This window comes from Herpailurus yagouaroundi, unplaced genomic scaffold (assembly GCF_014898765.1).
Source record: "Herpailurus yagouaroundi ecotype Mexico unplaced genomic scaffold, PumYag 67793, whole genome shotgun sequence".
Lineage (NCBI taxonomy): Eukaryota > Metazoa > Chordata > Mammalia > Carnivora > Felidae > Herpailurus > Herpailurus yagouaroundi.
The window spans coordinates 23,562,934-23,576,968 of record NW_024420586.1 but is presented as its reverse complement, the minus strand read 5'-3'; the positions used below and the strand labels follow the sequence as shown (position 1 = coordinate 23,576,968).

At 45.4% G+C, this 14,035-nt stretch overlaps 1 protein-coding gene across 2 annotated transcripts in view; it reads left to right on the top strand.

Moving 5' to 3' along the window:
- SLC9A7 (solute carrier family 9 member A7) overlaps positions 1 to 14,035 on the top strand; it is a 130,884-nt gene that overhangs the window by 54,670 nt on the left and 62,179 nt on the right. For both annotated transcript variants that reach the window (XM_040468940.1, XM_040468939.1), the window contains exons 2-3: positions 10,803 to 11,002; positions 12,376 to 12,453. In XM_040468940.1, the coding sequence (XP_040324874.1) occupies positions 10,803 to 11,002; positions 12,376 to 12,453 (278 nt within the window). The remainder of the gene's footprint in view (positions 1 to 10,802; positions 11,003 to 12,375; positions 12,454 to 14,035) is intronic.

The following is a 14,035-nucleotide window of genomic DNA, read 5'->3' as shown; positions in this document are numbered from 1 at the left end:
GGACGTTTAACCGACTGCGCCACCCAGGCGCCCCTCTTTTTTTAATTTTTAATGTTTATTTTATTTTTGACAGAGACAGAGGCAGAGCGTGAGTGTGGAGGGGCAGAGAGAGAGGGAGACAGAGAATTGAAGCAGGCTTCAGGCTCTGAGCTGTCAGCACAGAGCCCTACATGAGGCTCGAACCCACGAACTGCAAGATAAGGACCTGAGCCAAAGTCAGATGCTTAACCAACTGAGCCACCCAGGCGCCCCGCCCTGACATGCATGCATACATGCATGCATGCATTGATTGATTGATTGATTTCTTAGTGTTTATTTCATTTTTGAGTGAGAGAGAGACAGCGTGCGGATGGAGGAGGGGCAGAGAGACAGGGAGACACAGAATCTGAAACAGGCTCCAGGCTCTGAGCTGTCAGCACAGAGCCCGATGTGGGACTCAAACTCATGGACCATGAGATCATGACCTGAGCTGAAGTCGGATGCTCAACCGACTGAGCCACCTAGGCGCCCCTTTATGTGCCTGTTTTATGGTGGTTGTCACTTTGGCTGGCTTTATCCTTAGTTATGTGTTCCCAGGCTGGCGTGTGTGTGTGTGTGTGTGTGTGTGTGTGTGTGTGTGTGTGTGGTGTTGGTGGGGGGGCTCAGAAGGCTAAATGCTCCATGCCTGCTTAACACCCGGCCCAAAGCCCTCTCCTCCTGGAATACAGCATACACCTGTTCGGTACAAGCTCTCAGAAGGACGAAAAACAGATTTTCTTTTCTTTCTTTTTTTTTTTTTTTTTAAGTTTATTTAGGTAACTCTACACCCAACATGGGACTTGAACTCATGACCCTGAGATCAGGAGTTACATGCTCCTCTAACTGAGCAAGCCAGGCGCCCCCAGATTTTCTGTTATAGCCTCTCCAGTGTGTGTTTTGTTATAAAATAATTTTACCAAGTAGGCTGTTAAATACGATATAGTTTCGAGCTGGGTCAAACTTGAACTACCAAGTAATTACATTTTATTCTGCCCTCATAAACACATAAAAGATTTTGCCGGGGCACGGTGTGACGTGTTTCTTGATGTGTCATTAATGTCGCCTCTGGTTGTTGACTTTGGATACTTCCCAGATACCAATTTCATGACTCAAGAAATTGTACCCCAAATACAAAAGCAATCTTTTTCAGATGCCGCTTTGTTGCCTGCCAAACCCTAGATGTAAGTTGCAGGGGGGGAAAGGGCAATATGGTCACAGTTTGGGGAACCGATGCTTCCATATGTGTGTAATCTATCAGCATTATTTGTAGTCACATTACAGTTTTTGATTTTCTTTTTCTTTTTTTTTTAAATTTTTTTAACATTTATTTATTTTTGAGACAGAGAGAGACAGAGCATGAACAGGGGAGGGTCAGAGAGAGAGGGAGACACAGAATCCGAAACAGGCTCCAGGCTCTGAGCTGTCAGCACAGAGCCCGACGCGGGGCTCGAAGTCATGGACTGCGAGATCACGACCTGAGCCGAAGTCGGAAGCTTAACCGACTGAGCCACCCAGGCGCCCCACAGTTTTTGATTTTCGTTATTTCATTCTTTCAGCAAACATTTATTGAACGATGACCGCGTCCCAGACGTTGTGCTGGGTTCCGTGGAGTTTGCCGTCTCCCGGGGAGAATAGGCACGCACTAACAGCCCGGAGGAAGGAGCAGTTAACTTTGTGCCAAAGCTGGTGAGGTTTCAGATTAGTCCTGCAGATGAATAGGAAGTGACCAGGTAGACAGGGCGGGATTGGGGGGGAGGGGCACAGTGGGAACTGGGAGACAGACCGGGCAGCGTAGACAGCAGGTGCCAAGAGCAGAGAGGCAGGAAATGGCCTGGCTCCCCTTTAGTATTTGGCTGTCATTTGTATTTATTTATATATTTTAGTTTTTAATGTTTATTTTTGAGGGAGAGAGGGAGACACAGACAGACAGACAGAGTGTGAGCAGGGGAGGGGCAGAGAGTGAGAGAGGGAGACAGAATCCGAAGCAGGCTCCAGGCTCTGAGCTGGCAGCGCAGAACCCGATGCGGGGCTTGAACTCACCAACAGTGAAATCGTGACCTGAGCCACAGTCGGATGTGGCATTGCTGCATTCTTTTTAATACAGTGGTTACAGACTCCGCCATGTGAAGGGACACTATTTAGCCGGTACCCTTTGCAGGAAGCATTTGAGCCTTTTACAATAGTGTGTTGTTATCCACCCCGTGAAGCCAATTGGAGTAAGCGACGAGTAGTCACAGAGTGCAGAAGTGACGGTCGTAAACATAGTCACCCCTCAGTGCAGATTCTGTCAACAAACAAAAAGTCCAGCGTATTTGCAAAAGAACCAAATTAGAATTTCAAGAAGTGAGAATCCTGCCCCAGAGCCGGATGTCAGTATGGATGACTCTCATAAGCGTATTATGGGGTGAAAAAAGCCAGTCCCCGAATAATTCACATCACACGTAATTAATTCAAAGACATGCAAAATTCGGCAACGTATGGCCTCAATTAAACTCTAAGAGCATAGTGAACACCCAGTTCAGGGTAGTAGTTTCCGGGGGCATGGGGGGCAAGTTCACGTCTTGACTGGGAAGAATACGAAGCACGCTTAGATCTCTTGGCAGTGTGCTGTTGTACTGAGTGATAGCCACAGAGATGTCTGGTAGACCATTCTTACTGATAAGTTTTTTAAAATGTGTATTGATTTATTTTTAGAGAGAGTGTGAATGAGGGAGAGGCAGAGAGACTGGGAGAGAGAGAATCCCAAGCAGGCTCCGCACTGTCAGTGCAGAGCCCGACGCGGGGCTCAATCCCACGAACCAGGAGATCACAACCTGAGCCGAAATCAAGAGTCGGATGCTTAACCCACTGAGCCACCCAGGTGGCCCTTATCCTGATAAATTCTTGTGAACTGCATTGAGTATACAAAATAGTGTATATAAGCTAAAAAGTAGAATAAATGGCTCTGTATTTATTGTCCAGCTTAAGAAACAGAAAATTACCAGTACCTTTGAACACCCCCATGTATTCTTACCTAATTGTATTTCTCTTTCCCCTTATATGTATTCTACTTATATTTTGGGGTATCTGACATATTTCCTAATAAAGTTTTTATAGTCTTATTATAGCTAACTTACTAATATATGTAATCATCCATTTAAATTTAAACCTTTGTCCTCCTTTTTTAGAATTGTTGCATTGATCATCTGAGTTAAAAATTGTGTATTGTGGGGGTGTCTGGATGGCTCAGTTGGTTAAGCATCCGACTCCTGATTTCAGGATCTCCTGGTTCGTGGGCTTGAGCCCCGCATCGGGCTCAGCACTGACAGTGCAGAGCCTACTTGGGATTCCCTCTCTGCCTCTCTCTCTGCCCCCTACCCTGCTCGTCATGTTCTCTCTCACTCTCTCTCTCTCTTTCTCAAAATAAATAAACATTTTTTAAAAATGATGTATTGTTGGCCTACGACTAGATTTCTAAACACAACACATCTCAATATCTTCCCAAGATGATGTTTTAAAAGCATTAATGGAAATTTATCTCTTGTCTGGCCCCATCAGTTCTGACCAGGGAGAACAGAGGTATGGTAGTTTCTTAGTGCCCTAGGATAATACTTTCTACAAAAGTCTGAGTTCATGCCGGGAGGTCAATATGGGAAAAAGAAAGACAGACAAAAACCATCTCTGGAGTAAGGGTTAAGGACCCTGTGTTAGAGCAGTGGGATCCTAACATCTCATCTGTGAAAGAAAAGTTTCCTAGTGGTGCGGTTAGGTGTGCATTAGCCAAAAGGATATTGTTGATAGTTTAGAGAAGCCACCTGGAATTTCTCAGCAAGGTAGTGTATTAGCTCAGGCTGCTGTTTACAAAATACCACGGACTGGGTGGCTCAAACAAGAGAAATTTATTTCCCACAATTCTGAGGGCTGGAAGTCTTAAGATCACGGTGCCGGCCCAGTTGGGTTCTGGTGAGGCCTGTCTTCCTGGCTTGCAGATGGCCACCTTCTCACTGTGTCCTCTGTGGCCTTTCCTCTGTGTACATGTGCACGGGAAGAGGGAGCAGGTGTCCCTTCCTCTTCTTATAAGGCCACCAGTCCTGTCAGAGCAGAGCCGCGCTTATGACCTCATTTAACCTTTATTTCCTCCTTAAAAGCCTTATCTCCAAATACAGTCCCATGGGCGGGGGGGGGGGGGGTGGGGTTCGGGCTTCAGCATACGAAGTTCGAGAGAACACAGTTCATTCCACAGCAGACAACTTTTTTTGGTTGCTAGCCTTTGAATTCAGGTGAATTCTTAAATGGGTTTTGTTTTCTTTAATTTTCAAAAATAGACCATCCTCAGTTAAAACGTAGGTAAGTACAAGCTCTATTTTGTTCATTTCTTTTCCCCGGTGTTATCAAAAACCCTACCTCCTCACTCGTGTGTGTCCATATGTTTGCATTTCTTTCCGTTTAAGACTCCGCCATCCCTCCGTGATTCCGGTAACACGAGCGTCAAATGTGGTTGCTGTTGTGTGTCCCAGTTTCATGGCTGTCTAAGGTAACTACGATCAGCGCATCTGTTTATTTGCAACGTTACTTAACTTCAGAGCCTCTAGGAAGGTGGATTCCATGATATGCCTCATAAGACCGTTGGAAGGTTTTTAACCCATGAGAGTACTCAACTTGTGGTCATTAGTTTGGGCCCAATTCTAAAGGCTGATCAGTGTGGGCGTTCTTGGATTTTTATGGCAGCTAAGAGGTTGAAACTAATTGTAGTTGCTTTCTTAGAGTTCAGAACTAAGTATCTTTTTCTATAACTCACATGAGGTAATTCTTGGTTAACAGATGGCTACTGACGAACGTCCCCGTCGTCTGCCGTCATTTATTGCGTGGCCATGGTGGGTCAGGTGCAGGAATGGCTGGCGAGCACTCACTGAGCATTGCCCTCGGGAAAATTAGTCCCGGGGCTGGGGGACACGCAGGTAAAAGGCATTCAGAGCGCAGGAGGGACCGTGTTCTAGAGATGCTTCATGAAGAGGGCGGCCACATATGGTTGTGTACGTGTGCCTTGAACAATTCCAAGGAGCATCTTTCATGTCGAATGCTGTGACAACAGCCCTGGTTGTGGACTGTGCCCCGTCCTGAGGTGTCACGAAGGGCTTCCCTGCCTGGAAGAAGTGAGGACTATATTGTGACTTGAAGGAAAAGTCGGAGTAAACCCCGTGGGGGATGACTAGGGAAAGACAGAGTGGGGGAGAGACTTCCAGGCAGACGCTCAGAGGAAAGATTGATTAATTTATTTCAAAGGGCAGTTGATGCTCATCTGCAGGTCTCCGCTGGGCCTTCAAAGAGTGGCAGACAGGTCAGGGAAGTGTGTGATAATCTGCTGTGGTAACCTTTGTAGTCTAGTCCCTTGGCAATTGACGTGGATTTGATTGATGTGTTTAATCGAAGGAGAGATATACAGCACAGCAATTAAAATGTGTTGAGGGACGACTTAGCCCACGGGTGCTGTCCTTGATTTTGGGAAATGTCAGAGTATGAAGCAGAAGCCAATAAATCATATACCTGATCTAAAGCAGAAAGCCAGCACCGTAGTTTGAAAGGTCCTCAGACCTAATCCAGGGATTTGCTGACCTCCCATTATCTTCCGCTCAAACCTATCTGTGAATTTTATTTTAAAAGCATTCAAATATTTTTTAATGTTTATTTGTTTTTGAGGGAGAGAGAGAGACAGAGAATGAGCAAGGGAGGGGCAGAGAGAGAGGGAGACCCAGAATCCGAAGCAGGCTCCAGGCTCCGAGCCGTAATCAGCCTACATGTGGGTACCATATTGGACTCCTCTAGGTAAAAGTTCGGCCATCAAGTTCGTGGGGCGCCTGGGTGGCTCCGTCGGTTGAGCGTCCGACTTCAGCTCTGGTCATGATCTCACACTCTGTGAGTTCGAGCCCCACATCGGGCTCTGTGCTGACAGCTCAGAGCCTGGAGCCTGCTTCGGATTCTGTGTCTCCCTCTCCCTCTGCCCCTCCCCTGCTCATGCTCTGTCTCTCTCTATCTCAAAAATAAATAAAAACATTAAAAACATTTTTTTTAATTAAAAAATTTAAAAAAGTTCAGCCATCAAGCCATATCTACCTCCATGGGCCTAGTTTCCAATAAAAACCTGTTCCAGATGGGGCTCCTGGGTGGCTCAGTCAGGTGCGCGTCTCTTACTTTCTGCTCAGGTCATGATCTCGCGGTTTCGTGGGTTCGAGCCCCATGTCGGGCTGTGTGCTGGCAGCTCAAAGCCTGCTTGGGATTCTCTCTCTCCCTCTCTTTCTCCCTCTCCCCAACTCGTGCCGTCTCGGTCTCTCTCAAAATAAATGAATAGACTTAAAAAAAAAATAAAAACCTCTTCCAAGAACTTCATGGGACAGTGTAACGGTTTCTCTGTGTCTGCTTTTGTTAAGCAGATATCTAAGACCTAAAATCTTCTTCTTCTTATTCCTGACTGTGACATTCCATATTTGGGGACACTACTTATAACGGATAGTGGCTTTGAATCACAAAAACGTGTTCCATCTTGGTCTTAATCAAACCTCAGAAATGTCAGCTGCTAAAGAAGAGGGGCATTGGATTGGAGGCCGAACTCTTGACCGACGGGCTTGATTTTCACTATTTTAGTGTTTCATATACTGGTCGGGACAAGACAGAACTTGGGTCTTAAAGAGCTATGGGCTCACTTTACTTCTTTCATCAAAGTCATCCTCTGGCAGGGAAGTATTACTCCCAGGCTGGCCGTGTGGCGATTCACAGCTTTTCTGGTGTATTATCAAGACTTACCAGGTGGGGAGCAACTAGAACTCTCATTCATTGCTCAGGGGGGAAAGGGATTGTCACAAAATGGTATCTGGGTATCTGCCTTAGAGACATGAAAACCTATGTCCACAGAGACTTGTATGCAAATATCCACAGCAGCATTATTCATAATAGCAGAAAAGTGAAACAACCCAAATGCTTATCCACTGGTGAATGGATAAGCAAAATATGGCATATCCGTACAATGGAATACTACTCAGCAATCAAAACTAATGAAGTACTAAGACCGTCCTTACACACAGGTGAACCTTGAAAACATGACGCTCCATGAAAGAAGCCAGACACAAAAGGCTCCCTATTTTATGATTCCATTTATTTTGTTTTAATTTTTTTAAACGTGTATTTACTTTTGAGACAGAGAGAGACAGAGCATGAACAGGGGAGGGACAGAGAGAAAGGGAGACACAGAATCTGAAACGGGCTCCAGGCTCTGAGCTGTCAGCACAGAGCCCGACGCAGGGCTCGAACTCACGGACCGCGAGATCATGACCTGAGCCGAAGTCGGACGTTTAACCGACTGAGCCACCCAGGCGCCCCTATGATTCCATTTATATGGAACGTCCAATCTAGAGAGATAGGAAAGTAGATCAGTAATTGCCTGAGGCGGAGAGCAGGAAATAGAGAGTGATTACAAATGGAAACGTTTCAAGATTGTATTCGCTTTCTTCGCACACCGTGTAACTGGGTGTGGAATGAAGTGCTTTCTCTTCTCAGCATGTTAGATGAAGCTTTCAAGCTGAGAACAACTCTGAGGGTGCCGCAAACAAGCCCACAGTGGTAGCCAGACAGAACTGGCAATCATCTACTCCCAGTGGCTCATAGGATGGAAGTGAAATCTCATTAGAGGAGAACAGTGTATCCGTGCACCTGTTCGCCAGCTCCTTAACAAAGGCTTTTATTAATAGAGACATCTGAATATCACAGCAGGTGGATGGCTGTCTCGAATTACAGCTGAGTGTTGACTTGCTCGACTCTCTTCCCAACAACTTCAATCACAAAAGCAGGAACTGGCACCAGACTAATGGAGGCCAACTTCTTTAATGGCCTCATGGGGTTTTTGAACCACACTCTGTCCATAATTAAATTCCTTCCTCATACCACCAGTTTTTGGATGGGCATGTATATAAACTGTAGAGAGCGGTTATTTTGCTGCTGCTGTTGTTGTTGTTGTTGTTGTTGTTGTTATGTCTTTCTTTTAAAAATGAGAAAAGTTGGCAGTTGTGAAGGAAGTTGGTATTTTTTCTTTACAAAGTTTTTTAAATGTTTTATTTATTTTTGAGAGAGAGAGAGAGCGAGAACAGGAGAGGGGCAGAGAGAGAGGGAGACACAAAATCTGAAGCAGGCTCCAGGCTCCAAGCTGTCCGCACAGAGTGGGGCTCGAGCTCGTGAAGCATGAGATCATGAGCTATAAAGTCAGACACTTGACTGACTGAGCCATCCAAGTGCCCCTCGCCGTCTTAAGCTTATTAAATGTGAAAGGAATTTCATCCATGCTTGCTTTCTTTAAAAGTTTAAAACGAGGGGCGCCTGGGTGGCGCAGTCGGTTAAGCGTCCGACTTCAGCTCAGGTCACGATCTCGCGGTCCGTGAGTTCGAGCCCCGCGTCGGGCTCTGGGCTGATGGCTCAGAGCCTGGAGCCTGTTTCCGATTCTGTGTCTCCCTCTCTCTCTGCCCCTCCCCCGTTCATGCTCTGTCTCTCTCTGTCCCAAAAATAAATAAAAAACGTTGAAAAAAAAATTAAAAAAAAAAAAAGTTTAAAACGAAATTCTTCCCTGATATTAGTCCTATGCCTGTGAAGTCAGGGATTCTTTCTTCACCAGCTGACATGTTTTTAAAGATTTTTTTAAATGTATGTTTCTTTCTTTCTTTCTTTCTTTCTTTCTTTCTTTCTTTCTTTTTTTCTAATATGAAATTTATTGTCAAATTGGTTTCCATACAACACCCAGTGCTCATCCCAACAGGTGCCCTCCTCAATACCCATCACCCACCCTCTCCTCCCTCCCACCCCCCATCAACCCTCAGTTTGTTCTCAGTTTTTAAGAGTCTCTTATGTTTTGGCTCCCTCCCTTTCTAACCTCTTTGTTTATAGCAGCACCTTCAACAGTAGCCAAGTTATGAAAAGAGCCTAAATGTCCATCTACTGATGAATGGATGAAGACATTGTGGTTTATATACACAATGGAGTACTACGTGGCAATGAGAAAGAACGAAATATGGCCCTTTGTAGCAACGTGGATGGAACTGGAGAGTGTGATGCTAAGTGAAATAAGCCATACAGAGAAAGACAGATACCATATGGTTTCACTCTTATGTGGATCCTGAGAAACTTAACAGAAGGCCATGGGGAGGGGAAGGAAAAAATAATAATAAATGTTTATTTATTTTTGAGACAGGGAGAGACAGAGCGTGAGCAGGGGAGGGGCAGAGAGAGAGGGAGAGACAGAATCCAAAGCAGGCTCCAGGTTCTAAGCTGTCAGTAGAGAGCCCGACGCGGGGCTCCAACCCACAAACCGCGAGATCATGACCTGAGCCGCAGTCAGACGCTTAACCGACTGAGCCACCCAGGTGCCCCAATAATAATAATAATAATTAATAATGCAGTACAGACAGAGTTTGGCTAAAGGACCTGTGTTTTTTCTAGATTTCATATATTATTCTTCAGCAATGTCTTGTGGGTTCTCCTATGTCTTGGTGATAAGAGACATTATAGAACATTATGCACAGAATACAGTAAACATTGTTCTCACAGAACTTTCTCCATTAATGGCAAAATGAGATGGCACAGCATTTTACCATTCTGTCTTTTAACACTGCTAGCGAAGAATGGAATACGGAGAGAGATTTGAAGGTTTCCTCCTAAAAGAGAATCATAGAAAGTGTCTCGTGGTGATTTATGTTTTCTTCACATGTCACATGTCCAGGACCAGGGGGACAACATTCCTTCACTGTGGAATCAGATGCTTCTACACGATTTTGCTGGGGTTTGTTTTTGTTTTTGTTTTTTCCTAATGGGAAACCCCTCCTAAGAATGGTATGAGACTTAAAGGCTTGCAGCTAGGGGGCACCTGGGCGGCTCAGTCGGTTAAGTGTCTGACTTCGGCTCAGGTCATGATCTCACGGTTCGTGAGTTCGAGCCCCTCATCCGGCTCTGTGCTGACAGTTCGGAGCCTAGAGCCTGCTTCAGGTTCTGAGTCTCCCTCTCTTTCTGCCCCTCCTCTGCTCGCGCTCTGTCTCTCTCTGTCTCAAAAATAAATACACATTAAAAAAAAAATAAGACTTGCAGCTAATTATCTGAGCTGTATTAGAGCCACAGGTCCAAGAAGCCAGCTCTACACCCTTTGAGTCATGATTGCAAGCATTTGCACTGTGCTGTGCAGCTCCCCAAGGGACGTAATGACTTCCTCCACCCAGTACTTGAAGCGACCTAAACCAAAGCATTTCTTTTCTTTCATTCTTTTTTTTTTTTTTTTATACCCCCTTCCCCCTCCCTCTGGTGTATGGCAAAGCAACGTTACATTTGGAAGAGCTAGAAATTCCTGCGGCCCAGTCTGTGCTGGCAGACGGCAGCAGGACTGGCCTGAAGGCTGCCGGACCAGATCAAAGCTCAGAGGCTGTGCTTTGTTGCTGTCCTTGGCAGAAAAACACTGTGCTCCTTATCACTGCATGTTCCTCCGCCAAAAGCCCGAGGAGTGAGATGTGATCACTCGTGAAAATTACTCGGCGCCGTAATAACCAGGGAAGGTACTGTCCTACCTCATCCTCCGGGTGGCCGAGGGACTTGTACGAGAGGATGTTAACCCTTCGGAAGGACTACGCCGCCGCTCTTAAATACACACCTTGTCCCTGGGCTCCGAGATGACTCCTGGGGCTTCTTCGTTGTTGCCGGTCGACCGTGTCACTCTTTCCCTGCTCTCTGTCTGTCTTTCCCCAGGCCTGATGTGGTTTTTTGTTTTTTCTCCCACTCTGTTGCAGGGCTCATCGTGGGCGTGATCCTGAGGTATGGCACCCCTGCCACCGGTGGTCATGACAAGTCAGTGAGCTGTACTCAGGAAGACAGGGCCTTCAGCACCTTATTAGTGAACGTCAGTGGGAAGTTCTTCGAATACACCCTGAAAGGAGAAATCGGCCCTGGCAAGATCAACAGCGTAGAGCAGAATGACATATTGAGGAAGGTGAGCTGGGGACACTCAGCCACTGCTGCCCTGCCAGGGGTGTTTGACTTTCCGACTCCATGTCGACCTTGGCAAGAGAAATCCTTTCAGACTCCTGGAGCATTGGTAACATTCCTGGCTCTCAGTTTGGCTTAGGAAGCTTTTTCTTTTTTTATGATTATTTTATTTTGGAGAAAGAAAGAGACAGAGTGGGAGTGGGGGAGGGGCAGAGAGAGAGGGAGACACAGAATCCGAAGGAGGCTCCAGGCTCCCGAGCTGTCAGCACAGAACCCGACGCGGGGCTCGAACCCCCGAACCGCGAGATCATGACCCGAGCCAAAGTCGGATGCTTCACCATCTGAGCCACCCAGGTGCCCAGAAGCATTGCAGTTTTAATTAGGCTGCTTAACATTTCCAGTTTCTAAAGAGACATGCTAACTTGGCTTTTAATAATTAAAGTGAAGCTTTAAGGTTAATTTCAGTAAGAGCCCGTCCATCTGCCAACATGAACAAATTCTTGAAGTTTGGGAGGTTTATAGACTGCTTCATTCTTCTCTAGATGTGATAAGATTTTGCTCTTTTATAATAGTTTCAGGGTGATTTCCCCGTATCAAGCCTAGAAGGTAATTTCAGTCACCCTAGAGCTGTTGAATTTTTATGTTGATGTTCAGAAAGCCTCTAGTGTCATTGTAGACTTTGATCCAGGCAACATCAAGTCTCACAAAAGGCTGGTCCTCAAAAGAGACTTAAATTCAGTAGAATTATGTCTATAAATGAATCTGTGGGAGGATCCAGAAAATTAATAAAGAACCATGACAGCATCTTCTATTGCAGTGGAACCTTGAATAAAGGTTTGATAAAAATCAAGCTTTTTATTTCTTGTTTAAAAACATTGGCCAAAAAAACCCCCAAACCATTGGCCCGAAGCTTTCTGGGAAATCTCAGATCGCACTGAACTGTTGTTGTTTTTTTTAATTTTTTAAATGATTATTTATTTTTGAGGGAGAGAGAGACAGAGCACGAGTGGCGGAGGGGCAGAGAGAGAGAGAAGGAGACACAGAATCTAAAGCAGGCTCCAGGCTCTGAGCCGTCAGCACAGAGCCCGACGCAGGGGCTCGAACCCACGAACTGTGTGATCATGACCTGAGCCAAAGTCTGACGTTTAACCGACTGAGCCACCCAGGTGCCCCAAACTGTTGTTTCTTAATATGTATTAAACAACACACCAAGAGCAGGAGTGGCTTCTCTGTTGTGATGAGTCCATGATTTTTCACATCTGTCTTATTTGCTTTAAACATTGAAACTTTAGTCAGTGGCTTAAAATATTAAGCAAATATTATAGCACCAACTGGTACTAAACTGGAAATTGACTTTTTTTCTTTTTAAACTTTCAGGTAACGTTTGATCCAGAGGTCTTTTTCAACATTCTCCTGCCTCCGATTATTTTCCATGCCGGCTACAGTTTAAAGAAGGTAAGAGATTTTTGCCAGTATTTCTTAAAGCATGGGAGTCTCTGTGTTCATGTACCTACACAATTTTCTAGTTTTTCCCTTCTCCCAGATTGCTTATCACTGTGTTCTGCACCCACTCAGAGACTATATTTGTCTCATCATCAGTGATTGGTTTCTCTTTTAAAATCTGGAGTGCTCCCACATTGCCGGTAGGAATATAAAATGGTGTAGCCTCTCAGGAAAACAGTTTCAGGTTCCTATAAAACCAAAGTTGCAATCACCATACGACCCAGCCATTTAATTCCCGAGGGTTTATCCCAGAGAGATGAAAACTTACGTTTGCACAAAAACCTGGGCACAATTCTCCGTAGCAATTTTATTTGTAACAGCCCCGAACTGGAAACAACCAAAATATCTTGCAATACGTGAACGGTTAATCAAACACCCATACCATGGAATACTATTCGGCAATAAAATAGAACAAGCTATTGACACACGCAATAATTTGGATGGATCTCACAGGCATTATGGTGAGTGGGAAAAAAAATCCAACCTCAAAAGATCACGGACTGTATGATTTCATGTAATAGCATTCTAGAAATGACAAAAGTATAGGGACGGGGAACAAATTAGTGGCTGCCTCGGGCTGGGGATGGTAGAGGTAGGGAGTGTGGCTATAAAAGGACAGCCTGAAAGAGATCTTTGTGGTGATGGAAAAGTTCTGTATCCTGATACAGCAATGGATACGCAAGTCTACACGTGATAAAATGACATAGAACTATTTTTTTAACGTTTATTTGTTTTTGAGAGAGAGACAGAGACAGAGCCTGAGCAGGGGAGGGGCAGAGAGAGAGAGGGAGACACAAAATCCACAGCAGGCTCCAGGCTCCGAGCTGTCAGCACAGAGCCAGACGCGGGGCTCGAACCCACAAACAACGAGATCATGAGCTGAGCCAAAATCGGATGCTTAACTGACTGAGCCACCCAGGCGCCCCCAGTTTCCTGGTTTTGATATTGTACTACAGTTACATAAGGTATGGCACCTGGATGGCTCAGTGAGTTAAGCAGTTAAGCGCCCAATTTGTGATTTCGGCTCAGGTCGTGATCTCATGGTTCCTGAGTTCGAGCCCCATGGCAGATTGTGTCTGTTCCTCTTTGTCCCTCCCCCACTTGCACACTCTGTCTGTGTCTGTCTGTCTGTCTGTCTGTCTAAATAAATAAATAAATAAATAAATGGAACCAAATCACTGGTTGTAAGAGCTGCTCTAATGGCTGAAAAACACTTTGGGTTCTACAGAGCCTTCCCTGTATCAGACTTATTTCCTCAGAAGGAGAACAAATAACAGGCTTTGCCAGTTACCAATTTAAGTTGTTTTTATTTTTTTAATTTAATTTTATTTTTCAAACATGTTTTAAATGTTTATTTTTGAGAGAGAGAGAGAGAGAGAGAGAGACAGAGCACGAGCGGGGGAGGGGCAGAGAGAGAGAGGGAGACACAGAATCCGAGGCAGGCTCCAGGCTCCGAGCTGGCAGCACAGAGCCCGACGCGGGGCTCGAACTCATGAACTGTGAGATCACGACCTGAGCCGAAAGCAACAGTCAA